This window comes from Hordeum vulgare, chromosome 3H (genome assembly GCF_904849725.1).
Source record: "Hordeum vulgare subsp. vulgare chromosome 3H, MorexV3_pseudomolecules_assembly, whole genome shotgun sequence".
NCBI lineage: Eukaryota > Viridiplantae > Streptophyta > Magnoliopsida > Poales > Poaceae > Hordeum > Hordeum vulgare.
In genome coordinates, this window is record NC_058520.1 from 537,094,100 (window position 1) to 537,121,886 (window position 27,787).

A 27,787-nucleotide genomic window follows, 5' to 3' on the forward strand; every position below is an offset into this window, starting at 1 on the left:
CAAAACGAAATCAATGTCCAAGCAAGAAGGGATGCTTGTCGGATCATTGGCTGGACGCGCCCATCCATGCGTCATGCTCGTCGAGCTTGTCCTACTCCGTCTAGGCACCAAGCTCTGCGTGCATCCAGGCTTCGTGCTCCGCATGCATCCTGGCAACGTGCTCCGCTACCGCACCCTCCCCCGCCGCCTCTCGCGCCCTATGCTCATTGATCTCATTTTTATTCTCCGCAAGCCATTTCTTCGTAGGCGTATCCAAGTGGGTTTCATTCGCCAACATGATCTTCGCAACCTCTGTGTCCCGGGCGAGTTGCAACCTCTCCTTCTCGATCTCAAATCTTGTGAAAGTCGGACCTCTTGTCTTAGCCGTCTTGCCCTTCTTCTTCTTGCTCGGATTGGAATGGGATGTTGCCCTACGTACAAACTGTTGGAAATATGCCCTAGAGGCAATAATAAAATGGTTATTATCATATTTCCTTGTTCATGATAATCGTCTATTGTTCATGCTATAATTGTATTAACAGGAAACAGTAATACATGTGTGAATAAATAGATCACAATGTGTCCCTAGCAAGCCTCTAGTTGGCTAGCTCGTTAGTCAATAGATGATCATGGTTTCCTGGTCATGGGCATTAGATGTCGTTGATAATGGGATCACATCATTGGGAGAATGATGTGATGGACAAGACCCAATCCTAAGCGTAGCACTAGATCGTATTGTTCGTATGCTAAAGCTTTTGTAATGTCAAGTGTATTTTCCTTCGGCCGTGAGATTGTGCAACTCTCGGATACCGTAGGAGTGCTTTGGGTGTATCAAACGTCACAACGTAACTGGGTGACTATAAAGGTGCACTACGGGTACCTCTGAAAGTGTGTGTCGGGTTGGTACGAATCGAGATCGGGATTTGTCACTCCGTGTGACGGAAAGGTATCTCTGGGCCCACTCGGTAGAACGTCATCATGAGCTCAATGTGACTAAAGGAGTTAGTCACACGATGACGTGCTACGGAACGAGTAAGGAAAGGTGTCTCGGTCATGTCTGCCTGTCTCCCGAACCCGTAGGGTCTACACACTTAAGGTTCGATGACGCTAGGGTTATAGGGAATTGTTATATGAGGTTATCTAAAGTTGTTCGGAGTCCCGAATGAGATCCCGGACGTCACGAGGAGCTCCGTAATGGTCCGGAGGTAAAGATTGATATATAGGACGGATGGTTTCGGATACCGGAAGTGTTTCGGGCGTCACCGGTAACGTACCAGGACCACCGGGACCACCGGAGGTGGCCCCGGGGGTCCACCGGAAGGGGGCAACGACCCCGGGAGGCTAGATGGGCCAAGTGCAGGAGGGAACCAGCCCCTAGGTGGGCTCGTGCACCCCCCACACTCAGCCCAAGGCGCAGGAGGTGGGGAGGGGGGGAAACCCTAGGCGCTGGTGGGCCTAAGGCCCACCTAGGGGTGCGCCACCCCTCCCCCTGCCCTGGCCGCCGAACCTCCCATCTGGAGGGGCTGCCGCACCACCTAGGGTGAGAACCCTTGGGGTGGCACACCCCCCCCCTCCCCTCCTCCTATATATAGTGGGGGTTTTGGGGCTGTTTTGCACACAGTTTTCCCTCTCCCTCGGCGCAGCCCTGCTCTTTTTTCTCCTCCTCTCTGCCGGTGCTTGGCGAAGCCCTGCCGGGAGACCTCGTCTCTCCATCGACACCACGCCGTCGTGCTGCCGGAGATCTTCCCCAACCTCTCCCTCCTCCTTGCTGGATCAAGGTGCGGGAGACGTCACCGGGCTGCACGTGTGTTGAACGCGGAGGTGCCGTGGTTCGGCACTATATCGGAATCACACCGCGATCTGAATCGCCGCGAGTACAACTCCATCAACCGCGTTCTAGCAATGCTTCCGCTTAGCGATCTTCAAAGGTGTGAAGATGCACTCACCCCCTCTCTCGTTGCTGGTCTCTCCATAGGAAGATCTGAATATGCGTAGGAATTTTTTTGAATTTATGCTACGTCACCCAACACAAACGTGGTGGTCTCCTCCAATTCATAATCCATTTCAGTCGGATCTTCATTGTCATTGATCATGCTTGCCACGTACGTCTCCTACACGATCATGGTTTCCAAGCATTCATCATGTGCGAACTAGTGATCTATGCAAAACATTGAACATTTAATCGGACAGGAGCAAACGTACCCGGTCTTGTTCAGTCATTTCATCGAACATGTTGAGTGCTACCCCGACGGTGGCGGTGCGCGTGCTCATCTGCTGCCGAACAAGCTGCGGTGACTCATAATCGTCGATCGACGGATTGTGGTGGCCGGAGAGCTATCCGGAATGGCCCAGCCGATCGTCGGATCCTCCTCGGTCCCGTGGGTGCTGGACGACACAATCCGTGTTGGTGCTTGGATGGATGGGGTTCGGGGTGCGGTGATGCACCGGGGGAGACATCTCCTCGACAATGCCCGCACCTACCTGCGACGACAACTCCACCTCCCTCTCTCGCTGCTGACGACGATGCGTCTTACGAATGATGTTCTCCAGCTTGCAAGACGAAGCAAGGGAAGGGATGCCGACGGACGAGGCAGACCGCGTCTACGTCGCGGCGGTCAAGGACGGGCTAGAGGACATCACAGTGACGGATCAGGACCGGTGGTGAGGATGGAGAGCAAGGTTGTCAAACGGCGAGGGATCGGACGCGGGAAATGTTGGAGGATGACGGGAGAAGGGGGGAGAGTTTGAATAATTTGAGGCAATTTGCGATGTGGTCGGACTATCGTATCCGACGTGGCGCCCGGGTGCGATCGGGCTCCCCCATATCCTCCTCATTTTTGGGTTGGATATAAAAGGTCCGTCTATGGATTAGCATCGAATCGTACACTCCTCCCTTCGGATGAACAGAAAGGAAGACATTTTTTGAGACCCATTTAAGGGATTCAGCTTGATAAACATTTTTTGATCGGTCGATAATTAAACGGTCTATCCAGACATTTGAGACGCATATAAAAGGTCCATCTATGGATTAGCATCGAATGCACACTCCCCCTTTTCGATGAACAGAAAGGAAGACGGTAACTCCTGAAGAAAACGGCAGAGCCCATCAAAGGTCGGACCAGTGAAGAAGACCATGCTACAACCAGGCCTAACTACAATGTTTGCGCGAATGAGTCAAGGCGCGAGAGCAACATGATCCCGCTAAGCATTGACCCAAAGGCCCGTCCGAGCATATCCCGTTATCCCTGTGAATATGACGAAGCAGTCCGGTCACTCGTGAGTGGCAACCTGAAGAAAAGTTATAAGCACGCACTAGTACTCCTAGATAGACAGTTCGTTGCAAGGAAAACTACCCGAGGAAATGATCAAAACCGTGACGGGGAAAAGAAGAAGAAAAAGGAAGCGAAACCAGATAAGCACACGCTCCAAATAACGAACTGCTCCTCACCTCGTCGCTGACCGCGTCAACAGGCCGTCGAGGGTGCGTGAACCACGTACGCGCTACCTCCGATGTCGGCGAAAGCGATCGGTACCTCAGTAAGTGGAGCAGAGCAGTAAGTAAATCGGACCCAAGCCTCAGATAATACGGCTGTGTATTCGAGCGACATCCAATGGAAGGATCCGATCCAACGCTGCCGACCTGCCAACTGTGTGTCCATTTTATTTCATTTCATTTCTTTGGCAACGCGAACTGTGTATCAATTCGATCATGCGCATTGCCGACCGTACAAGCGAACCCGCCCGTTCACACCGGGGACTGCTTGGAATGTACTTCTAGTCTAGTGCTAATAAGTGGAAGGTGCGTGAATTACAAAGAGACCTTGGTTAATTTAACCTTTTATTAATCCGAGGGGGTAAAACGCGCACATTGTTTCACCGCTTCGGGAAGCTAAAGCTTTTCTTCTTCAGAAAAATAAACAGGAGCAGAGGAGGAGGCTCTGCCTCCGTTTGAAACGAACATCTCATGACGGCTATTTCCCCACGTTTTTTTTCCTCTTTCTTTCTTGTGATTGTTATTATTATTAAGTGGGCACGTACGAGCCGCGAACTGGCGCTATATATGCGAGCCAAGGTCGTCCCTCTGAGATATTCGAACCGTTGAACGAAATTAAACCACAGAGAGAGAGAGAGAGAGAGAGAGAGAGAGACGGATCGTAGTAGCAGCTCCTATCTCCCAACCTCACGGCGACACGACCCTGCTCCGCCATTTGAAAACAAAGGAGGCCAAGGCGCTGTTTTCCTGCAGCGGAGCGACTTTGATGTGCTTCGAGTTCGAGCTGGCGGACCAACGTGGGCCGCACGGCAGCGGCCGGGCGGCGAAGGGCGGCGACGGGGCGGCGCCGGAGGGAATGACGACAATGGCGAGCCCGGCGGACCTCATGTCGGGCTACTACCAGGCGCAGGAGATGTCCACGATGGTGTCGGCGCTGTCGCGGGTCGTGGCGGAGGACGACCCGTGGGCGGCGGCGTCCGGCTCCGGCTCCGGCGCGGAGGGCTGGGGCTGGGAGGAGCAGGCAATGCACGCCGGCGCTGGCGGCGGCTACGTGCACGAGCTTGGGAGCTTCCCTTCTTCAGAGTTCGCAGGTAACGAGCAGTCAACACACGCATGCTGTTGCTAGGCTACGCTTCGGCCTGCTCTAGAAGAAGAGCTTTGCATGCTCTTTGCTCTGCTTTTGCCTTGGATTTGATATTTGCTCCACCCAGCTGCGCATGCTCTGCTTTTCCCCGATTGCATTCTTGCATGCTACTCCATCTCGAAACGTGGCAGATAAGCTGATTTTTCTTCTTCGCGATATTAATATATTTAAGATGCATTCAGAGGTTTACCAGAAGTATCATAACAAGCTTGTAAAGAAGGAAAATGTCGATATCCATGGGTGCAAAACAACAAGTTCTAGCAGTATTTTACAAGAATATATTTTAGATAGAGGTAGAAAAAGGCCCGGGGAGTATATATAGGAGTATAACTTAACTTAACCAAGAAGACAATCGATGAAGTTGGAACCTTTACGTTTCTATAGTTCTGATCAAGTCATAAAGAATCGGTGAACACGTGTAGTGCTAGTTTTGGTCAGTGCAGAGCCCTAGGCACAAAATGCAGACTCATTTCTTTGAAGAAAGAGGAAAATGCGTGCCCAACATGCAAGCGTGCGCAGGTATAACAAACCGGTCGTACTACGTACGAATGGCATGTAGCTCAAAATCGAAACGTTGGACGGAACCGAGGCGCATGGATTCCTCGTAGCTGACATAAGGAAAATGAAACAAACCCTATCTCCAAACCTCACACACCCCATCTGCTGCACAGTTGTACGCCATTGAACCAAGTCTTAAAAAAAATGGACATTGAACCAAGTCTTGGAATCCACTGCACCTCTACAACGCAACAAGGATGCAAAGGCATTCCCGTGTGAACACCCTTCAGGTAGCATTTCATCGTACCTAGGTACGTATAAAATACAGTGCGTCGGTCTTCGTAGTATCATGTACACGCACGTGTCATCGACATGCCTGCGTTACGCATACCAGCGCCAGCGAGAGTACAGCCGATAGAGAGCTCATTTCTTTCCTGAAAGGGCAGGGCATTTTTCTTTCATCCCCTTCCTTCTTTTTCGCAACGAAAAGCGATTGGAATTCTGCGTTCGTGCTTATCACTTTGCTGGCAGCATGAATACTCCCATATCTTTTCTCTTCTGCTTTCCAGTTCATTCTCGAAATGAACTCCTCGGTGATCGGGACGGGCGCGTCATTAACAACACCCTGCGAGTCGCGCTCCGGTGCACATTCACTGCATGCGGGGCGCGAAAACGGAGCAAGTGCACAACTTGAACCGCGCTTTGCATTCCTTCCGCTTTCGATTTGCTTCGCGCCTCGTGACTTGGCGAGACCGTGTATAAATATGCTTCCGCGTGCGTGCGCAGGGTCGGACCAGAGCTCGGACACCCAGGGCCAGAGCGCGGCGACCATGGAGGAACACCGCTCCCGCTCCCCGGCGGCGTCCAACGCGGCGGCGGAGGCGGAGGCGCCGCGCCGGAGGTACCGCGGGGTGCGGCAGCGGCCGTGGGGCAAGTGGGCGGCGGAGATCCGGGACCCGCACAAGGCGGCGCGCGTCTGGCTCGGCACCTTCGAGACGGCCGAGGCCGCGGCGCGCGCCTACGACGACGCCGCGCTGCGCTTCCGCGGCAGCCGCGCCAAGCTCAACTTCCCCGAGGACGCGCGCCTGCACCCGCCCACCGTCGCCCCCGCCGCCGCGCCGATCGCCGCGGGGTCGGCCTCGCCGGCTGTCTACGCCGCCGGCGCCTCCCAGGCCTCCGACTACCTGCGCTACCAGATGCTGCTGCAGGGCAGGGGCGCCGCCGCCAACCAGGGCAACCTTCTCTCGTTCTACGGAGGCGCCGGCGGCGGCGGCATGAGCAGCTCCTATGGCGGCGGCGGCATGAGCAGCTCCTATGGCGGCGGCGGCGACGGCGGCGCCATGAGCGGTTTCCTGGGCTCATACTACTCGTTCCCGTCGTCCGCCGTCTCGGTGGCCACCGTGCCGTCCTCCTCCTCCGCGTCCTCTGCACCGGGGCACTACTACTCGTCGTCGCACGACTCGCAGCAGCAGCAGCAGCAGCAGGGCGACGCGGCGGCGGAGTGGAGCTGGGAGAGCGCGCTGGCGCCCTACCCGGGGACGGCGGCGGCGGCCTCCTGGTCCGGCTCGAGCCAGCAGCAGTACCACCCGCCGCACACCCAATAGCGCCAGAGCCAACCAAGATTCCGCGCCGTCTCCGGACGGACGGAAGAATAAGGCGCGTACGGACGGCGACGGCGACGGGCAGCAAGCGGAAGGGAGCTCCAGAATGATGGCGTCACACTCGGGGTCGAGGGATGGCATGTGTTGATTGATGACAGCCGTGGGCTCGTTTTGTTGGTTCGTTGATTAGTTTGGGTGGGCAGTGCCCAGTTTTTAGTACTTTCTGCTTTGGTTATTGCTATTACCTACTGCGAAATTAAGCGATGGAACGGAAGAGCGAGCGTGACCGACATGCTTTTTTGCGAGTGGATGCATTTGGGAAGGTTTAATCGTGTCATTTGGGGCAAATAATTGTTTGCTGGCAGCTGGATTTGTAGCGTGTTCTCTGCAAAACATGGCATGGATTAACTCGTATCGATTTTCATTCAGGACTTGTTTGGTACGGGTGGTTTTGAAAAGATTGGTGAGGATAATCCCCACACGGATTGGATGGAACCTCAATCTTCATCCAATCCCTTTAAATCCCTATTTATCCCAAATTCATTAGGTAGGGATAGTGTATTGGGTATTGAGAAAAATGTACTAGAATTAGGAAATTTGTGAGAAATGTGGGGATGAAGCATGTCAAATACACTAAAACCAAATAGTGTTATGGAATATGTGGGGATTTAAGAATTTGACAGGGATAACCCTCACTAATTCTCTAAAATACACTAGTACTCCCTCCGTTCTTAAATATAAGACATTTTAAAGATTTCATTATAGACTAGATACGAAGCAAAATGAATGAATCTACATCCTAAAATATGACTACATACATACGTATATAGGCCATAGTGAAATCTCTAAAAGGTCTTATATTTGGGAACGGACGGAGTATCAAGCAAGGCCTGAAGAAGAAACCAGGGATTCGACGAGGTTTGAACAAGAAGAGCTCGCAATACTATGCTATGCATACGCGATCCATTTCACGGCCGGCCGATGGAAGAAATGAGCAACAACAGCCTCACTGTGCAAATCCGACCACCAATACTCATCCAAACGGTTTCTTGCATTTTGTTTACTATATTCACATATCTGATGTTTGAACTCTTAAATTCATTCACGTTGATCATGCAAACTAAATGTTCACTCGAAAATAGCAACTGTTTTGATATCAACATAAGTAGCATTACATCAGATTTATTAAAGGTGCATAATCAATAATTTGCTCTTTGATTTTCATTGTGGGTCCACATATGCTCGACCAGATGATTGAGTAGTTCTGTGGACGTGATGATCTCGGAGATTCTGATGTATATGTAGAAAGTTCATAAATTGAACTGTATCCTGATCTTTTGGGATTTTCAACTTGTTCTTCATGTGCTTCAAAATCATTAGTTTGAGTTACACCATCACCCTCATCTTTGACGATCATATTATGTAAAATAACACGTCATGTAATCAACTGCCACAAAGTTTCACACAAGATCTCACCCCCCGCGTCGTCCCCGCTCGGGCGACTCGGGCTCCAGATTTCTATCTGCTACCTTCCTCGGAAACCCTAGATGAGTAGGTCGGATGACGGCGGCACTCCGGAGTCGTTTCCTCCTTATGGACGTCATTCTTGGAGGTGTGCACGTGTTCGAGGGACTAGTGGACGGCTTCTTTGGTGGAGCGGTGCTTCATCTTACACGTTGATGATGGTAAATCTCAATGGTGTGGCGTAGTGAAGACTCGACGTTCGATGCGCGGAGATGGACTCGCGTAGGAGGAGGACGTTGTCTCGCATCAAGGCGGTGCCGATGGCAGAGAGGCCTGGCTAGGTCGGTGTGTTAGGTTCTTCTCTAAAGATGGATTGGTGGAAGACAGCGGCGGCGACACATGAGAGTGCATCGGACCGGTTTGTACCTCAAACCCAGTATGTGGCTTGGTTGGGGCCTCCGCTTTAGATGTTAGGCTCTCATGCGATGTCGGTTTGGTATTAGGCTCGGACTATCGACATCCCTTCATCAAGTGAATAGGAGTAATGACAGTTGTTGCTAAGATGATCACTTCAAACTACCTCGTGTACTAATTTGTAAGATCTTTGTGAATAATCAATAAAATGGTTGCATGCATTGTCCAGATGCAGAGGCTGAGAGTAATCCTCCTTTCCAAAAAAAACTGCCACAAAGTTTCTAATTTCCATATCACTGCGGCCCCACGAACAATTCCCCAACGCGCTTGCAACGCTCCAAATGCCCTCTCCACATCCTTCCTAGCTACTTCCTGCATTGTTGCGAAGTGTTTATATTTTTTGCCATGTGGTCGGATATGGATATATGCCATCGGCAAGATAGTATCACATGTTGTAGTCTCGGTCGTTGACCATGTAGTTGCATGAGGGTGATTCCCTGTTGCAATCCTGAACACCGGAGATCTTGAAGCGGTTGATGTCGTTGTGAGAACCCGACATTCCAAAGAAAACATGTCAAATCCATAAGTCATGTGATGACACCGCTAGAAGCTTCTAGTATGATGGTGGCCACTTTGGTATGACCTTGATACATTCCTCACAGACCTTTGGGCAGTTCTTTCACTGCCAATGCATGCAATCAATTGATCTGATAATTTCTGAAACCATCTCGCCTCTCCAATAGCCAACAACTTCTTCGTGTCCATACTCTGCTCCAAACAAATCTACCACGACACGGGCAAAGTTGACAATAGTCTTCAGGCATGTGCTTTTCCCATCCTAACCATCTAACCAATGGCATTTGCCGCACTACCAAGTGCAAGCATTCTCAAAGCAGTCGTACACTTGTATTTAGTAGAGAAAGACAATTTACCATAGCAATCCCTTGTCACCTTGAAGTAGTCGTCGTGTGCTTCCATGACCTCCACAATTCGCAAAAACAATGATTTTCGCATGCGTAAACGACGACGAACCCATGTATCATCCGGGAAAGTTGGGTTCGGAGCAACGTAATCCTTCTGCGGTAGCTTTGCTCCGGATACCCTATCCCGATTGATCACTCTTCTTCCTTTGATTAAGTCGTTGAAATTGAGAATATGCTCCACTTGCTGGTCTATTTGCTCTTGTATGGTCATGAGCATGATGATGTCCACTTCTTCATCTGAATCCGATGAATTGAAGAACTTATCTTCAAGCGGTTCACCAAGCCCCGTCGGTCCATACTCCTCGCCAAGCGAAGCATCAGAATTCATCGTTTTCCCTTATAAATTGACAAAAAAAATCCGGTCACACATTGTGTTGAACACATCCAATGCAAGGCACGGCCATAGAGTTGCTAGACGTACTGCGGTGTCTCCCGGGCCGACGATGCGTCCTCCGTGGCGAGGACGGGACAAAAGACTCCTCTGACAGAGCTGGCAGGGCAGAGTCTAGGAACGATGACGGAGCACGCGCGGTGACGGAGCTGCGAGACGGACGGTGCGAGGAGGAAGAAGAGAGCAAAACAACAAATGGATCCGGCTGTGTTGCAGAATGGATTTGGTGCAATTTACGATGGGGTCAGGATGTCAGGTCCAACATGGCAGGCGTGTGCGGCCACGCACGGGCTCCCCTGTATATGCCCCATATTTGGGCTCGATATGAGGGTGCCTGTTAGCCAGAGCGTTTGAGGCCCCTTTGAAGGGTCCGGATGGGTCGATTTTTTATGACCGGGCAGGCCGCCCGCGCGTTTGAGACAATATGAGGGGTCCGATTGTAGATGCTCTTATTTTGCATTTATGGCGACGCCATTATATTCACTAACATTCTTGTAGTGTTTGATCATTTTTATCATGTTTAACGAATCCATGCTAGTATGATGATCGAACCCTCGCGTCAATACAATCTTTTGGCACGCGTCTAAACCTCGAAGACAACGATAACACTCGGGACCTTTTATTTGATGCATTTTGCGTCAAACATATCCCGGCACACAAAGGCGAAAGCGATTGGCCGACCCATTAAAGCAATACTAGCAAAGGGTGCTACTAACCGACCTTGGCGATGCATCATCACGAGTCCCTAAGGTCTAACGGCAGCTGCAAATTTGAAACTTTTTAAATCTTGAACTGTTTTTCCTTTCAAAAATAGAATATTTTTAGAATGCGAACATTTTTTAAATACATGAACATTTTCTTTTGATAACTTAAGTATTTCAGGCAAATCATAATTTTATTGAATTTGTGCACAAGGTTTGAAATTCTAAACAAAGTTATAAAATGTGAAGAAAAAATTAAACAGTGAGATTTTTTAAACTAAAAGACATGTTTTAAAAACTCATAAACAAAATTTGGAAATGCATTTTTTTTAATTCGGGAACAAACTTTGAAAACATGAACATTTCTTTGTATTTTTGATTTCGTAATAGGAACAAATTCTGAAATTCAAGAGTATTATTTGAATACTTTAACAAATTGTTCATGTTTGCGAACAAATATAGAAAACTATAACATTTTTTAGAAAACAGGAACACTTTTTTTGGAACAAGGACATTATTTAAAATTCAAAAGCAATATTTGAAAATGAGAAAATACTTTGAGAGTTGAAAATAAAATTCAAAAGCAATATTTGAATACTTTGAGAGTTCAAAAGCAATATTTAAAAAATTAGCGTTGTACACCAGTAAAAGATACATAACTTGCAACGTCATTTTCTTTCAGAGTTGAAAATCACACACGACCGATGGGTTTCATCTGTAAAATAAATTTGGGTGTATAATGATACACTATTCATGTGGAACGTAAGGGTGAAATCTTGTATCAACCATTCGGCCACCTAGGAGGGCCTGATTCACTCTTTACACAACAGATCTACCAACATTTTTCGCTGCTATAAAATGTATCCCTCTTCAAAGGACCTTAATTTATTTATTTCTTGTTTGGAATTGATGCATCAAATGTGTCCACAATGGATTTCGGCGTGAAAGAAGAAAATAACAAAGAATACTAATAATACAACAATACTAGATAGAATTGTATGGGCCAGAGTTGAGCTCATTTATTACGAAAATAAGAAAGAATTTGGAGGTTCTAACGGTGTCGGCCCATATTACTCTTACAGGGATATGTTCGCTGGAAAATCCTATTTGACGCTCCTTGCGGCAACTAGCCGGGGTGACCCACATGGCAGATCGACGAACGTTTCCGGTGGGCCGGCCAGTTCAAACATTTGAACAAATCCGGTTTTGGGAATCTTCTAGGTGGTTCACAGTCGGTTTTTCTGATTTTATGAACCTTTTAAGAGTTTTCTGAACCGGTTTTCTATTTCTTTTTTTCTTTTCTATTCTTTTGCTTTTATTTTTATTTTCTTTTCTTTCCTCTTTCGTTTTTTCATCTTTATTTTGTTTGAGAAATATAAATGTTTATTAGGAATTTTATAATAAGTTCTTGTTTTCAGTTCTTGCTCCCAATTTAAAAAATGTTTAGGAATTTTAAAAAATGTTTTTGTTTTCAGTTTTGTTCAAACTTTTAAAAAATGTTCAAGAATTTTAGAAAATGTTCTATTTTCAATTTTGCTCTAGTTTTCAAGTTTTCCTTAAATTTTCACAAAATGTTCGTGTTCCAAAACGTCTTTCAGAAATTTCAAAACAAGTTGCTGTTTAAAAAAACAGAATTTCAAAAAATGTTAGTGTTTTCATTTTTTCTTTCATGTATCGTAAATAAATGTTTGTGTTTCGAATTTGTTTGGTATTTTGAAAATTGTTCTCCATTTTTAAATCTGTTATAAAAGTTTCATATGTTCATGATTTTTATATTTATTTCTGTTAAAAAAATTGTTCATAAATCAGAAAATTTGCATGTTGATTGAAAAGTATAGAAATTTCAAAATGTGTTTGCAATTTCAGAAAATTGTTTGGGTTTGTCAAAAATGTTTCGTAATTTGGGGAAATATCTCAAATTTTGGAATTTTGTTCCTGATTCTATCAAATTGTGTGAAATGTGCTACCGCTATTTAGTTCTGAATTCTCGCAATGCATTTTTGTCACGAGTCCTCTTTAATCGTAGTGGCTAGCAGCGAAAAAATGTTCATGTTTCAAAAAATGGTCACGGTTTCAACATTTTGTTTGCAATTTCAAAAAATATCCTTTTTAAAAAAAACGCACTTGTAAAGAAACATAGAATAAAAAAATCGCCTTTAAAAAAATGTTCTGTTTAAGAAAAAATGTTCTTAATTGAAAAAAACGTGTTTTTCATTTTTTTCAAAAATTAAAACCTGTACGTGATCTCAGAAAATAATCCAAAATTTATAAAATTGTTTGCGTTTTTTAGAATTTGTTCTTTTTTCAGAAAACGTCTATTTTTTGAAAATTTGTTCGCGTTTCGAAAACTGTTCGGGATTTGCAAAAATAAAATTAATTTTCTTTTTTGATTGGAAAGTACAAAAAATAGTTCTCCAAAAAAATGTTGGAATATATAAATATTGGGACGTTTCAAAAACTGCTAGCAATTTCAAGAAATGTTTTTCAAATCACAACGTTCGTGTGTGCTCTTATAAGATTTTGCACCTAGTCTCTTCAGGTAGCTTTGTAGTGTAGTGATTAATGGCTCGTGGTTCGGTTTCCTTGTTGCTTGAGGCCGTGGGATCGAAACCTAGTAAGTCATGTTTTTTTTAGCATTTTTTGTGTCCTGCGATTGGAAACGTGTTGGGCCGGCACAATCGTGCGTCGCCCCTGTGCGTCAAGCTCCTCTATGACGTAAAATGTGTCATATAGGAAGTCCCATGTTCACCGGGCCACCAGCTCTTGTGGACTGGTCCACTATCAAGTCTCTGCATATTGTTGGGTTGTATCTTCCATTCCTTTCTTTTTCCTAAGGATTCCTTTCCATTTTCTTGATTTTATTTGAGCAGCTATTGAGAAAGCAAAAGTTGTACGAGCACAACACGGTCGAACCACAATTAAAGCGATCGTTTCATTATAGAACCCCGATATTCATCGTATATGTGGTATAATGAACATCACACCACATAACTCGTCCGGTCGTGAACGAATATTAAAACTGTTCACATGACCGGGCACACCTACGACGGCTCGCACGTCGATCCAACAAGAACTACTCAATCACATCCCGTACATGTGGAACAAAGCAATTCCGTCCTAACATTTTTTTATTGCAATTTTAGTTACCCGGGAATGGTAACTTTAGGTATAAAGCATTACAACTTTGTTTTTAAGTGACAAGTTTTGTTTTTTTATTTTGTTTTTCTCGATGGCAATTTTAGTTATAAAAACGTGAGGACAGTGTTACTTCGTATCACAAGTGTGACACTTATCATTTGAGTTAACTATAATTAACATGTCTAATTAACTGTAGCTGCCACGTGTGATCAAACCGTAGTTGCCATAGTATGATCTAGCATGGTGAACATGTATGATTAATTAATTGCCACATGTGGTTAAATCATGGTTGCCATGTATGATCAGTCATAATTTTTATTTGTGATTAACTAGTTGCCACATATGCATAATTGTAGTTACTATCAATCACTGTACGAGCGTCGTGTGGGCGAACAATAATTCACCCACATGACGATGCGAGCAGTCGTGCACTAATGGACTGGATGATATCCGTGTGGGCAAGAAGAGATCAACCCCACACGACGACGCGAGCAACCGTAAGCTGATGGACTGGATGGTGTCCGTGTGGGCGATGAGTAGTTCACCCACACGGTGTTGTGTACTTATGTGCACTGGCGGAGGCCCCCGGTGAGCAAAATAAAATTTATACATAAGCATGTATCAATCTATCTATTGTCTTATTCGAGCACATCCATAAAATGATGAAAGAGCCACTCGTCTGATGGGCCGACCCATCCAATTGTTGTGTCAGAAACCGGTCGAGCTCGATTCTATCGAGCGCCCACGCTCACGCACATGCGACAAGCTCCACCCGCGCACACACACGATTGAACCCTAAGTAGCTAGTGCCGCACGCGGCGGCTGGCCAGGTCACGAGGAACAGGAGGGCGACTGGCGACGGGGCAGTCTACGGAGGTGCTAGACTGAAGGTTTAGAGCATCTACAACTGGACCTTTTAAACCCGTCTCAAACGTCCGGCCAGGTCAGGTCGCTCGGTCACTAACCGATCATAGAAAAGTGATCCACACGATGTTGCAAACGGGTCTCAAACGCGCGGGCTGACCGGCACCCCTCATGTCCAGCCCAAATATGGGGCGAATATGAGGGTGCCCGGCGAATCCGCCACTTCTGACCCGACGCACGCTGGCCCACCCAACTCGTGTATATTTCTCCCATCCGCTCGCCGGATCAAACCCCGACCACTTCACTCAGCTCACCTCCACTCCCCTTTGTCATCCGATCTCACATGAGGCAATCTCCAGCCTTTCGCGGCATGACGAGCAGCGGGATCTAACTTTGACTAGTTCGGATCCGTCAACTGGGGTGTCATCCCGTGTGGGTTGGTGGAGGCAATGGCCGTTCGAATTGCACTTCGTCACTCCCGTGAGGATAGCGTTCGTCCGATGACAGAATTTGTCTGATGCGACTCCATAGCTTTGGACCTCCGGTGATCTTCGATAAACTTCGCCACACCCTAAATTTTTTTCATCTTTCGCCTCTGCTTACGTGGCTCTCGACCCAGATGGCAACTACTGCAATATTCGTGCAAAAGAATCGAATGGCATCACATGCGTTAGGGTTAGGTTGATAAGTGACACGTGTGTGAACGTCATCATTTAGGTTGTTATAATTAAAAAATCGGTCGTTTAAAAAAGAGAAAAGATAACGTCCACACGTGTGGACGTTTGCAAACCGTCCACAACATGGATTTGCGTCCGTTCGTGGTTTGCACTAATTTTGATATTTTTGACAGTTTTTTTGTGCCACGTAGGAAGAGGCTCGTGTGTGGGCGTTAAGTAGTTCGCACACACGCCTGTTTCACGCACGCCCACACGCGGCTGCCAATCCGACATGTGGTGCAACTGACGTCGCGCTCACACGCCCACATGCCTCTCAGTTGCCATGTCTTCATACTGTTACATTGCAACTGAGTGAAATTGTTGTGTCCGCATGCATGTCAGTTGTCATGTCTTCATACTGTTACATGGTAACTGAGTGGAACTGTCGTGCCCTCACGCGTGTCAGTTGTCATGTCTTCTCAGTGTTTACATGTCAATTGAGTGAAACTATCGTGCCAGCATGCCTGTGAGTTGTCATGTCTTCCGAGTGTTACATGGCAACTGAGTGGAAGTGCTGTTCTCGCATGTATGTGAGTTACCCTGTCTTCCCAGTGTTACATGGCAACTGAGTTGAACTGGTTGTGTCCGCATGTCTGTCAATTGCCATGTCTTCCTAGTGTTACATGACAATTGAGTGGAACTGACGTGTCCGCATGCGTGTCAGTTGTCATGTCTTTCCAGTGTTACATGACAACTGAGTGAAACTGTCACGCGGGGACCGCGAGGTGGCAGGCCAGATATGCGGGTCGCGAGGAAGGAGGCCGGACGTGTGGACGTTAGCTGTTTTACCCACACACAGACGTATGGCGTGTTTCCTTTACACACCACATGGAACATGTGGACAACACCCCTTAGAGCATCTCTAGTAGAACCCTCAAACCCTCAAATCTTTAAAAATAACCGCTTTTTTTACAGTTTTCATCGGAAAAACGGCGTAGACTAGAACCCTTAAACCCTTAAACCCGTAAAAAAAAATTAGAGGTCGAACCCTCAAACCCCTTCCCAGCCTGTAGAAGTGAGGGTTGGGGGGGGGGGGAAACTGCCCCCAACCCGCACTCATTTTCCCACATCGCGCGGGAGGAAGTTGGTTCCCGCGCGCGGGAGGAATCCGCAGCGGCCGCCGCCAGCCCGCCGCACTCCGCACTCCAGCCGCCGCCCCGCCGCCCCCCGCGCTCCGGCCGCCGCCCCGGCCCCGGCCCCGGCCCCGCCGCCCCTCTGCGCCCAGGCCCCGGCCCCGCGCTCCAGCCGCCGCCGCCGCGCCCCGCCCGCCGCCGCCGCCCCCCGCGCTCCAGCCGTCGCCGCGCCCCCGCCCGCCGCGGCGCCGCGGCCGCGGCGCCCGGCGGAGCTCCACCGCGCGGTATGCCAGGGAGACGGCCTCGTCTAGGCAGCGCGAGCGCGAGCTCCTCCGCGGCTGAAGTCATTTTTGTATCCTCTGTTCCTCCGCGTGCATGTTCATAGTGTTCAAAACTAGGCTATAAGGGTTGGGTTTGAGGGTTCTAGTCATTGTCTCTGTTTTTCAACCCTTAAAAGTGTCAAAAATTGCCAATTCTCAACCCTTAAAACTGATTTTAGATTTAAGGGTTTGAGGGTTCTACTAGAGATGCTCTTAGTGCCCACACGTTATCAGGATTGTGGCTATCTGACCCGAAATCATCGTTTTAATAATTTTATAAAAACGAAACTGCAATTAACAGGCCGGGGAGAAGTAGCTGACCTGCCTCAGCCCACCCGATAACGATGCGGTGGCCGCAGTCGGGCCCATGGAGAGCGACCGTCGAACAGACCCTGACCGGTCTCCGGCGAACCTCCGTCCGGTCGGATCCGATCAAGCCGACGTCCGTTGCGTCATGCTCGGGCCACCTCAACGCCAGCCTGTCCAACACAGCATCAGCTCTTTCTAAAAAAAAAAAAAACACCAGCTGACCCAACCCGAACCTCGCTGAGGCCGCCACGGCTTGTCGATACCGCCAGGCCGAGCCGACGCGCCACGGACCGCCGCGTGGCGGCAGCCGACGCGAGCTGGCTCGCGCCGTGACAGCTGGGCCCAGCCCGTCATTGGGGGGTCTTCGCTTGGACTTTGGACTTGGTGGCTCCGCCACGCCACCGCTTGACGCCTCCCTTCGCTCGGTTGCGGACTCCGCCCCCAACCCAACCGCTTGCTGCTACTTTCCGCCAGCCGGGGAAAAGGCAGCCGCAGCCGCAGCCAGCGACGCCTCACCCGAACCCCTCCTCCCCCGCCGCAGCGCCCGCCGGAAGGTTCTAGAGAAGGAGGGGGACGACGCCATGGCGGAGGAGAAGGAGTCGACATCGGTCCCGCTCAGCCAGGCGGCGGAGGCCGTCGACCCCGAGGACCCGGCCAAGTCGCCGCCGCGCCCCAGCTCGCCCACCACCTCCACCCGCAAGGTCCGGATCCATCAAACCCCCGCGGCCCAATCGCGCGCGCGTGCCTGTGCCGCTGCCGTAAGGCCCCACCGCTGCCTGTGCTAGTTCGGCAGTTCCCGGCGTGGTTGCGCGCTTCCAGACGGTCGGATCTGCGCGTATGCGGGCACGTTTCCCGTGCCCTCTCTCGTGTGGGGGGTTGATAAATTCAGTATGTTGTGCTTCCAGTGTAGCACTAGGAGTTTAGCTAAGGTTCGATCGAATTGACTAGTTCGGGGGGTTATTGGGGATATGGATGCTCTTCAGGAGACTGGAGCTGTCTTGAAGCTTTCTTCATAGTCAGATTAGTCAAGACGTTCGACCCTCGGTTTTGTTGTCCATTTGTGCCCTGAGGTGGCTTAACTTGAGACATATGCTTAGAACACAATCTCGTATTTGGATACGATTAATTGTTCTTAGCTCCTTAGTGTCCAAGTTACTATTAGTGAATTTGGATGTGCTGGTGTTCCTTTTCTGAAAGATCTGTGAACTGGTGGTACAATGTTCGTACTGGGAAGCCGGAATTGAGAAATGTTGGATGTCTATTTGTGCAGAAATGCGCCTAGTAGCGGTTTGAGGGCTGTGGTGTTGTATTAAGTATATGGAAAACATGGTGAGTGTCGGGATCATACCCTTGTTTAGGTGCCAAGGTAGAACCCAAATATGGGTTTGCACTGCATACTTTATATGGAAAGAGGTTTATGAATGAAAACTTTTAAATTCAGTAACTTGGTAAGCTGAGCATTTTTGTGCTTGATGCATTTCTGTTTATGCCCTTAATTCAAGTACGTAGTACGGATCATTTGCAATCCATGCATTTGTTGCACTTATTAGGATCGTATAGAACTCTGACGCAGCTATCTAATGTTGTGATCTTTTCAATGTTTTACCCAAAAGGAGCTGCATTCACAAGGCAGCTCATTTTTTCATTTCACTAATTTGCTGATGGTTGGTAAATTTTGTGTAGGCATGCTGCGCTGTTCTTCAGAGTTGGGTATCGAGAAAATTTATGACTGGATGGTACATCCTTCACCAGAAATAAGCTAAACTTGTTAACAATATTATGCTTACCGATCTTTTTTTTTCCATACTTTTCCAGTGTGGTTCTTTTTCCTGTTGCTTTCACGTTCTTCATCACATGGTGGTTCGTTCAATTTGTTGATGGATTTTTCAGCCCACTATATGCAAAAATCGGAGTCGACATATTTGGTAATTCTTGTACTTGTACTTTGATGATCATGCTGTTTGTGGCAGTTCTGACTTACTAACTTAGAATTGCAAATACTACTCCATCCGTTCCTTAGTTATTGTTGTGGTTAGAGCATCTCCGGTAGATCCTGCAAAATGACCTCCCGCAATAACCGTTTGCAGTACACCACTAATACTTATATGGGAGCGTGATTGCTCAGGTGGAATAAATCCCGTAAATTGGTACTGCAAATTTAAATAAAAACTTCGCGCTAGAACATGTTCATCACCATAGTGCATACATACGAATATGTACTTCACACTAGAAATTTAACCCTAGTTTTGTGGCGTCCTCACTCGTCGACGTCGAGGTAGAACTTGGCGGCCAACTTGCGGAGCACGTGGGCAAGGTCGTGATCCTCCTTGGCTGCAGCGATGCGGTCGGCGGCACCTTCTTCTTCGGCTGCCACCGCTTTCTCCGAGGCGACGAGCTCCTCATCGGCAGCGTGGGACCTCTTGATGTGCGGCAAGACGTGCTCGTTGAGCACATCGAAGCTCGCCGCTTCGGAGAGGCGGCCATGGTCCCGCGCCTGCCTCGACCACCATGGCTCCACGTCACGGCTGGAGCTGCCGGCCTCCGTGTTGTGTTGTGCGTGCTTGCTCGGAGGCGACCCGACGCTACCGCCACGTCTTCCACCAGCGCCGCCGGCCATCGAGGAGGGGAAAAACAGAGGAGAGGCGAAGGGAATTGCTCGCCATAGTTGGCTAGGGCTCACGGCGAAGAGGAAGAATTGCGGCAGAGGGGATCCGGGAGGCTAACCCTAAAAGCCCCCCCCCCCCCCCCCCCCGTGTGGTGCCGTGTATATAGCGGCGGAGGGGCTGATTTTCCGGGTTGCCCTATATTTTTTACGGGCCGGGCCGATATTTGGGATCTATTCGGGCCACACAAATGCCCAAACCCACATGTCGGCTGGAATTTTCTGGGCTGTCGGCCTTTTACGGGATCTGCTAGAGATGCTCTTACGGAGATAGTACATTGGAACTTCTAGTTCTATATTGTGTGATTATAAAGGAATATCTGGTTGGCAATTGGCATCTCATTCATGCAACCATACACCTACATATTGTAGGCCCTTTGGCAAGCAATCATAATATCCAACTTTATGTTTTAGTAGGATATTACAAGCTAATATTGATGGTATTGGTGACCACATTCTTGAACAATAGCGAATTTTAACTTATATCATCTACTGCAGTAATGATTTTGTAGCACTTAAACATGTATTTATATGGAGTGCAAGTAATTCTCTTCATCATTAAATCAATGTTTATGTTTGTAGCAAGTACTTATTTTTTTCACCCACACTTTGCAGGTCTTGGTTTTCTGACATCTCTGGCATTCATATTTCTGGTTGGAATATTTGTTTCTTCATGGGTGGGTTCAACTGTCTTCTGGGTTGGAGAATGGTTTATAAAGAAAATGCCATTTGTAAAGCACATATATTCGGCATCAAAGCAAGTCAGCACTGCCATTTCACCAGGTTATTCTTCGTATCATATGTGAAGCTTGATCATCTACCTCTCATGTCTTATAGACCGCCTTTAATGTTATTTATTGTCATTACGTAGTTGCCATATCTTGTCAATCAGCACTGGACCGATTGTTTGTGCTATGCTTACAAATGCTCTTCAGACATTTTGCTTAGTGGTTCATACTCCCCCCAGATTGCTTGAATTACATATAAGTTTGCAAACTTAGTAAATAGCACAACATATCTTTGCCTTTCACTGCAAAAACCATGTGAGCTATCTAAGTGCTTTGTCCTTTTTCTAAGTTTTACCCCCATTTTAACTATGTCATAGATCAGTTCTTTGTAGTCCTTTTCGTGCATCTGTTTCACAGCAGGGTTATATTGTGTTGAATTTGTTCTGTTTGTAAAAGAGTATCACAGGACCTGCTGCGCATGATGACTTATTACATATCTTTTACAGATCAAAATACGACAGCATTTAAAGAGGTTGCGATAATTCGACATCCACGTGTTGGTGAATACGCATTCGGATTTATAACATCAACTGTTGTTCTCCAGGTATTTATTTTTCACAAGGATCTTGCTATAGTTTGGTTATAAGCAATGTGTTATTGAGACGCCCGTTCTATATGGGCAATATATGTTTCATATGGTACAATTACAGCTGTTTAATGGTCTCCTGTTGTGTTATGCTACAGACAGACAAAGGTGATGAGGAATTGTGTAGTGTTTATGTGCCGACAAATCATCTATATATTGGTGATATATTTCTGCTGAACTCTGAAGAGATCATCAGACCAAACTTATCCATTCGAGAAGGAATTGGTATGATGTCTATTTCGCTTTACAGGCTTCTCCCTGTGTTTGTTTCTTGCTGGCTAGAGCTGTGAGCTGATAATGAAACTTCCCTGAAATCATTTGATCCTACAGAAATTATCGTTTCTGGAGGAATGACCATGCCACAGGTAATTGCATCGCTAGACCCCATCCCAAGGAAGAGCCAGAGCATCCGCCTAAATAGAATAATGACATGAGGATGGGTGAGTCGTCAAAACAATGGTCGAGTAGTGAGTACCATGAGCTCAGTTTGCTCTAACCATTCTGCTTCATGCTTACTGATATTGGCTTGCACATCAAGCAGATCGCGAATGAGTGGATGGGACTCCACTGCTGTTCGTTTGTTACGTGTAAAATGTCAAGGTTGGATACGGGAACATGATGAACAAGCTGGACGGAAGCATCGTATCGATGCCCTGGAATACTGTTATATGGCACATGTTGCTTTTCTCTGTGTTTGCTGACTGGTCCAAAGTGTTAACTTCTATGTACTGCTGGTGTACAACTAGTGTGCCTGATTACATTCATTTGTAAGAATGAGATGTGTAATACCATGTCGATTTTGTTACTATAATATACCCCCTCCATCTCAAAATATAAGAGTGTTTTTTAACACTAGTGTAGTGTCAAAAACGCTCTTATATTATGGGACGGAGGGAGTACATACCATGCTGACTGGTTTCATAGAGCATCTATTTCTTTCATATGGTCTGCTGTGATATATAGTACTCCCTTCGTCCCAAAATAAGTGTCTCAACTTTGTATTAGCTCTAGTACAAATTTGTATTAAGCTTGAGACAGTTATTTTGGGACGGAGGGAGTAGTAAAAGACCATGAATGCTCCTTTCTCAGTTTTGCGCATTTTGCTGGTCCAGTTTTGGAGTGTAGAGTTCTTTAACAGTGATATTATCATTTAATCTATTTTGGAGGGGTGAGGTGTTTTACCAGTGGTATCAAGTTTATTTAACAAAATAGGATCAGTGACAGTGAGATTTAATAAAAAGAATCTACAACATTGCATTTGCAAAGGAGATATAACTTTTTAGGTTCAGCAATATTTCGTTCCCAGAGTATTAAGCGTTTTCTTTTTCAAAATATTACTGTCAATTATAAAAGTCTCATTAGTGACAGGTCCTTTTAGGTTGATTGAATAACGTTGCCTCATCTTACCATCTTCTGCTTGCTTCGACCAAGCTTGGCAAGCAGACATGGAAAGTAAAGTGCGAGAAAGGGGCAAATTGCAGCCACAGCCTACAGGCATGGATTTCAAGGTTGTTGAGTAAGATTTAAAAATGTATGGTCTCAATAATGCATTAACAGCCGTTCGCGGGTTATGGGTGGCAGTTTTACTGTTTATCTATGGGGATGGCATTTAATTTATTTTAGTGCAATTTCAATAAAAAAACTGCCACCATTAGATTTTGATGCATTGTTTCCCCGTCTTAAAATAACTGTCTCAACTTTATACTAGCTCTAGTATAAAGTTATACTGAGCTTTACGACACTTATTTTAGGACGGAGGGAGTAGTATTATTAAAAACGTCATTACTAGGAAAAGAAGCAATGACACGTATAATTGCAAAAGATAACATGATGGCACAAGTGAACAGAGGTAACTCAGAAGAAAACCATAGCAGGCTAAAATGGTACAGACAAGCTGGCATCAGTTTACAACCATCACAGAAGATACAGGCAACAATCCTTGGTCATGGTGCAAACAAAGACAGGTACACATAACAAACTTGGAAAGTTTAGAAAGAAAGAGGGGTCATCACACTTTTTCCAGGAAGAACTGCTATATGTTCTGCATCTGGGAGAAAGAAATCCTAATGGTGGATCCCTCGAGCTTGCTCGCATGCTTACAGACCAGAGCTTCGGTCGCCTCTTCCTCGCTCTCAAACTGCACGAGAGCCTGCGTCTTGCCGCTCGCCTCAAACAGCTTTGACTTGACGATGGTGCCATGCTCACTTAGGTGTTCGATGATTGCGTCCTCGGATATCTCTGGTGAAAGCGCTGAGATGTGGATGATCTTGGTCGGAGCACAGCAATGGCGGTAGTTCTTCGCCACATTACTGTTGAACCGGTTAAGGTTGGAGGTTGAGTAGTCATGTGCATCAGGAGCAGGGGTAATACTCGGGTACTTAGAGAAGTTCACTTCCAGTTTCTGCCCAAGTAACATTGCTCCCTGTGTAGTAGGAAATAAATTCCAATGGTATCAAGGGTGATGCTATATACCAGAAACACGTAAAAGAGGTAGGACAAATGAATGAGCTAAGGTAGGGGTCGAATGATCATAAAGTACCTTTAAATAGTGTATAGCAAGCTCGGTCTGAAGCCCATCAGCCATCTGGACGAGGGCATGGTCTGGTTTATTGCGGAGTACCTTGATTCTCACTATATTTCCATAAATAGAAAATAGATTGAACAGCTTATCCGCATCGATTTTCTGCAGATAAGGTAAGATGAAGGAGATGATTATGATTCAAACAACTTAGAGAGTTCATGGCAAATTATGTCCTACTTACATCACTGTTCAAATTGCTAACTATAAGTGTGCAGCGATCATTGGTACCAGTCACTCCAGGAGGCAATGTTCCACCAAATGCAGCAGCAATCACCGCAGCCTGGCCCATCAGATATAGAAACATTGTAGCAGCATAAGTAAATGCTACATGTGAGATACTGATATTGTTTAGAGAAGCACAAAATGAAGCAGTAAAAACTACTTCCCCCATTTCTAAATATAGGTCTTTTTACGGACTACATACGGATGTATATAGGGTCCGTACTAAAATCTCTAAAAGACATATATTTAGGAACGGAGGGAGTAACAGACAGAGTGCAGAATTGGGACGATTTCAAATAATACAGACCTGTCCATATGCAGCTGTATCCCAGAAAGAAGATCAAAGGAAAGAAGTTAATATATTTGTTATAAGACGACAAAAGTGAGTAATGAAAAATGTGAAGGAAAGTTACAATGTCTTACCTCCAGGCTGTTGGAAACCAAAAAGGCCACTAGGATCATTATAACCAAGCTGTTCAGAATAATAGATAAAAGAGAGGCTTAATACTTAGCTTGGCCACTAAATGATCCAAACTAAAATGCAACAAACATTAGAGTAGTACTCCCTCCGTCCCAAAATAAATGTCTTAACCTTAGTATAACTTTGTACAAGAGCTAGTACAAAGACATTTATTTTGGGACGGAGGGAGTAGAAGATAACACAAAGAGGAGTAAACTACCTGAGAGGACCTTGGACGTTGCTCCGTGGGCAAAGATGGATTTGTGAAATCTCTGAGGAAAAAAACATAAAGAAGTGGCTTTCAAAATCTATGAATAAAATAAATGAGTAATTACATACAATGTACACTTGAGAAACCATAATGTGCTGAAATCTATCATGGATGAAAGCAACTTCTGCTAGCTGTTCAACCAAACTAATAAAAATAAACCAAGCGGAACTTATAAAAATTAAATCATCTTACCTAGATCTATCATTGTTGTAGTGAACTTGCAACTCACTGAGACTGGGAATTCAAGAAAACAAGATAAGGCTCAGGAGTAAAATGTTACCAAAAAAAAAAACAAGGGAACTGCTTGAGGACATACTTTGAGTACTGAATATCTAGCTGGCAGCAACCATCATAAATGTTTCGTCCCTGAAATTATTTAGTTTGGTGGATGTCAAGAGATTCATATTCATAGCAAAGGCATACGGACATCAAATTCTGAAAGTTGTATATGCAACAGGAGACTTACATGCAAAGCACCAGCTGCTTGTATTGCACTCTGCCGTGACTGGAACTGTATAAGGGTTTGAAAGCCTACATAACCAAAAAATGAGTACTGTAATAGCAAACACGAGTCCTTTTATTCAACATGTGGTAACTTATCGATATTTCTAGTGGAAAGGGATATGTGCTACTATACTAGGAAATGGCTATTTAAAAAAAATGCAGTTGAAAGCAACATGAAAAACACATCGATTGCGTGATATCTATCTATGAAGAAAATAAGCATGCATGCAATACGAGAGTGAGAACTGAGAATTAGAGACGGGAAGAATCTGACCAGCTGTCTTTTGAAATGTGACAATCTTCTCCACAAATCCATAAGGAGAAAACACTTGATGAAGCACTTCGACGGTCATAGGATAGAGCATATGATGAACGGTAACTAAGAGAATTCGGTTGGGTTCATCCTGAGGCCCAGCAGCAGACGAGTACCGAGAAAGAATAGAGGAGAGAGAGAGAAGAATGAATAGAGAAGAATAGGTATCTAGTTGGAATAGAAGAGAGTAGAGAGATCATGTAAACTAAATTAGTAAGCTACAGCAAATGATGAAAAGGCAGGTGAAAAAACAACAGTATGAAAAGTTAATAAATTTTATGTTTAATGACTTAGTATTTTACTTTAGTTTTAATGTATTAATTAATCTATAATAGTATACATGGTTGCTGGCACGAGAAAATATATTTTTTAGCAGCACACTATGGAAGGCCCGAACAATAAAAATAGATTTGAGCAACCTAGCACCTAATTCATGGAAAGATCCCACTATGTTACATTAGAAAAAGAGCAACCCACGCTCTAAACAGAAGGAATGAAAACACGGCAATATGTTTACATGCAGAGATCATAGAATACATAAATACACAAAACTGCCGATAACCTATAGAAAACAAATCATGCTAATAGTGTGGAACCCAAATTGCATCTGGATAATTATGTACCTGATCAGGATTCCGTCCATGAGAGCTCTGATCAGTATTCAATTCTTGATGAGAAGAATACTGCAAGTACACATTTCTTCCCCTGATATGGAAGGAGCATGGTAAACGTCACATAATGGCATGGAAATCAACTTCACTATTAGATTTGTAAAAAATTAATGGAAGTATATAACAACATTAAGCAAGACAATGCAACTTTAACCTCTCACAATCCAAATCACAAATGACGCAACTCTCTGCCATTGTGGATAATCACAACACAGAGAACATAATAATTCAAAAAGTAGCTCTACAGAAAGAAAACGGCTGACACTGAACCACCAAGAGGTAGGAAATCCCTACGATGCAACCACGTCAGGTCCAAGAAGAAGATTACCTCACGCTAGGTTGAATAGTAGTGTAGTACTGGATGGCGCTAATTGAGGAAGAAAGGTCCTCCATCTGGACAAGGGCCTGCAGTGGCAGTGGCACAAACGCCACATTACAATCATACAAAACTGCAAACGCGCATCCACCTAACAACTGAAACTCGTGAGAACGGACGAGGCCGAGAGGTCACCTGATTCTTGGCACGCAGCATGACGACCTTGGCGACCGCGCCAAACGGCTGCACCACCTGGAGCAGGTCAGTCTGCATACACAACGAGAAGGCCGAAAAGATCAGGCTTTGAACCGGACAACGGAACAATCCGGGCGAGAAATTCCGCCGAACAGCTCTACAGAAAAAAAGGGGCCGGGATTCACTCGCCTCGGAGATCTCATGCCCGACGTTCCGGATGTGGATCACCCTGGAGGGCTCGGCCATCCTTGCCCCCGACACAGCAACTCTAATCGCGCGCAGCAAAACAACAGCAATAACAGATTAGTCCACTAGGGTTCGAGAAGCGAGCTGGCTCGATCCGTACAGCCCAGGAGGCGAGCGCGGGAGGGGGCGGGGAGGAGCGGTACCTTCGTCTGCTAGGGTTTTAGCAGTTGGGCGGAGGATCTAGGGTTTAGACGAGGGGGAGGAAAGGGGAGAGGGATGGACGGATGGAGAACCGGGGATTTCAGAGGAGCCGGATTTGTTCGGGATTTGGGATTAGGTGAGGAGCGCACGCCTGTTTCTGTTTGACGGGGGCGAGCCCGAGAGGAGAGACCGACAGGCTTTGACGGCTGTACGCACGCGCTCGTGGAAGCAAGGGTCCTGTGCCTTTGGGCCAAATTCACGTTTTTTTTTACCATTTTTACTAACTTTAGCCCGATCCGACCTTATTTGCAGAAATAAAAATGGATCTGACCATTTTTTCTCTATCGTCACCCCCCGTGGTGATATGGTGATAAGCATATACGGAGTACATCTTAGAGCATGTACAATAATTGATAAGATATTTTTATTTTAAATCTTGCATTTATTTAGAGATGACAAAAAAGACTTACAATGAATGATCTTTTAGTTTTATCTTCAATAACTAGTTATTTCTAAAAACATGGTCACACATATTGTGTTAAAAGATCATCCATTGTCTTCTCTTATATGAGAAGACAAACTTTTTCTTGTGAGTTCTCTTTCCTTCACGTCATCATTTATCCTATGGGTCACTTCTAAGATAACATTATTGTACATAGCCTTACCGTCACTCGTTGTATCGGTAGAGGTCGGATCAACGCAGATGGCATCGTCGGATCATCAGGGTCAAATGACGTTGTCTG

At 46.2% G+C, this 27,787-nt stretch overlaps 3 protein-coding genes across 3 annotated transcripts; 2 read left to right on the plus strand and 1 right to left on the minus strand.

The window, feature by feature from the left end:
- Positions 1-4,088: 4,088 nt before the first annotated feature.
- LOC123440472 (APETALA2-like protein 5) lies at positions 4,089-7,020 on the plus strand. Its single transcript, XM_045117037.1, has 2 exons — positions 4,089-4,563; positions 5,901-7,020. The coding sequence occupies exons 1-2, from the start codon at positions 4,239-4,241 to the stop codon at positions 6,716-6,718; spliced, it is 1,143 nt and encodes a 380-aa protein (XP_044972972.1). The 5' UTR covers positions 4,089-4,238; the 3' UTR covers positions 6,719-7,020.
- Positions 7,021-17,500: 10,480 nt separating this feature from the next.
- LOC123444796 (protein LIKE COV 2-like) lies at positions 17,501-21,915 on the plus strand. Its single transcript, XM_045121644.1, has 8 exons — positions 17,501-17,789; positions 18,772-18,824; positions 18,904-19,013; positions 20,366-20,533; positions 20,985-21,082; positions 21,223-21,349; positions 21,455-21,564; positions 21,666-21,915. The coding sequence occupies exons 1-7, from the start codon at positions 17,670-17,672 to the stop codon at positions 21,556-21,558; spliced, it is 780 nt and encodes a 259-aa protein (XP_044977579.1). The 5' UTR covers positions 17,501-17,669; the 3' UTR covers positions 21,559-21,564; positions 21,666-21,915.
- A 1,059-nt stretch (positions 21,916-22,974) lies between these two features.
- On the minus strand, positions 22,975-27,199 carry LOC123444795 (polypyrimidine tract-binding protein homolog 3-like). The gene is made up of 15 exons (XM_045121643.1): positions 27,047-27,199; positions 26,847-26,925; positions 26,658-26,729; positions 26,475-26,551; positions 26,099-26,180; positions 25,437-25,566; positions 25,125-25,189; positions 24,975-25,024; positions 24,851-24,892; positions 24,608-24,659; positions 24,351-24,399; positions 24,235-24,248; positions 23,887-23,985; positions 23,664-23,807; positions 22,975-23,546 (listed from the first exon to the last, which is right to left on the minus strand). Exons 2-15 carry the CDS (start codon positions 26,901-26,903, stop codon positions 23,157-23,159), a joined length of 1,323 nt encoding a protein of 440 aa, XP_044977578.1. The 5' UTR covers positions 26,904-26,925; positions 27,047-27,199; the 3' UTR covers positions 22,975-23,156.
- Positions 27,200-27,787: the final 588 nt, after the last annotated feature.

Coding starts and splice junctions, on each gene's coding strand:
- LOC123444796 (XM_045121644.1), top strand. CDS start 17,670: ATGGCGGAGGAGAAGGAGTCGACATCGGTCCCGCTCAGCCAGGCGGCG. Junction 17,790..18,771: donor CCACCACCTCCACCCGCAAG/GTCCGGATCCAT, acceptor AATTTTGTGTAG/GCATGCTGCGCTGTTCTTCA. Junction 20,534..20,984: donor CAGCACTGCCATTTCACCAG/GTTATTCTTCGT, acceptor TATCTTTTACAG/ATCAAAATACGACAGCATTT.
- LOC123440472 (XM_045117037.1), top strand. CDS start 4,239: ATGTGCTTCGAGTTCGAGCTGGCGGACCAACGTGGGCCGCACGGCAGC. Junction 4,564..5,900: donor CCCTTCTTCAGAGTTCGCAG/GTAACGAGCAGT, acceptor GTGCGTGCGCAG/GGTCGGACCAGAGCTCGGAC.
- LOC123444795 (XM_045121643.1), bottom strand. CDS start 26,903: ATGGCCGAGCCCTCCAGGGTGATCCACATCCGGAACGTCGGGCATGAG. Junction 26,730..26,846: donor TCGGGCATGAGATCTCCGAG/GCGAGTGAATCC, acceptor TTGTGTATGCAG/ACTGACCTGCTCCAGGTGGT. Junction 26,552..26,657: donor TGCTGCGTGCCAAGAATCAG/GTGACCTCTCGG, acceptor CTGCCACTGCAG/GCCCTTGTCCAGATGGAGGA.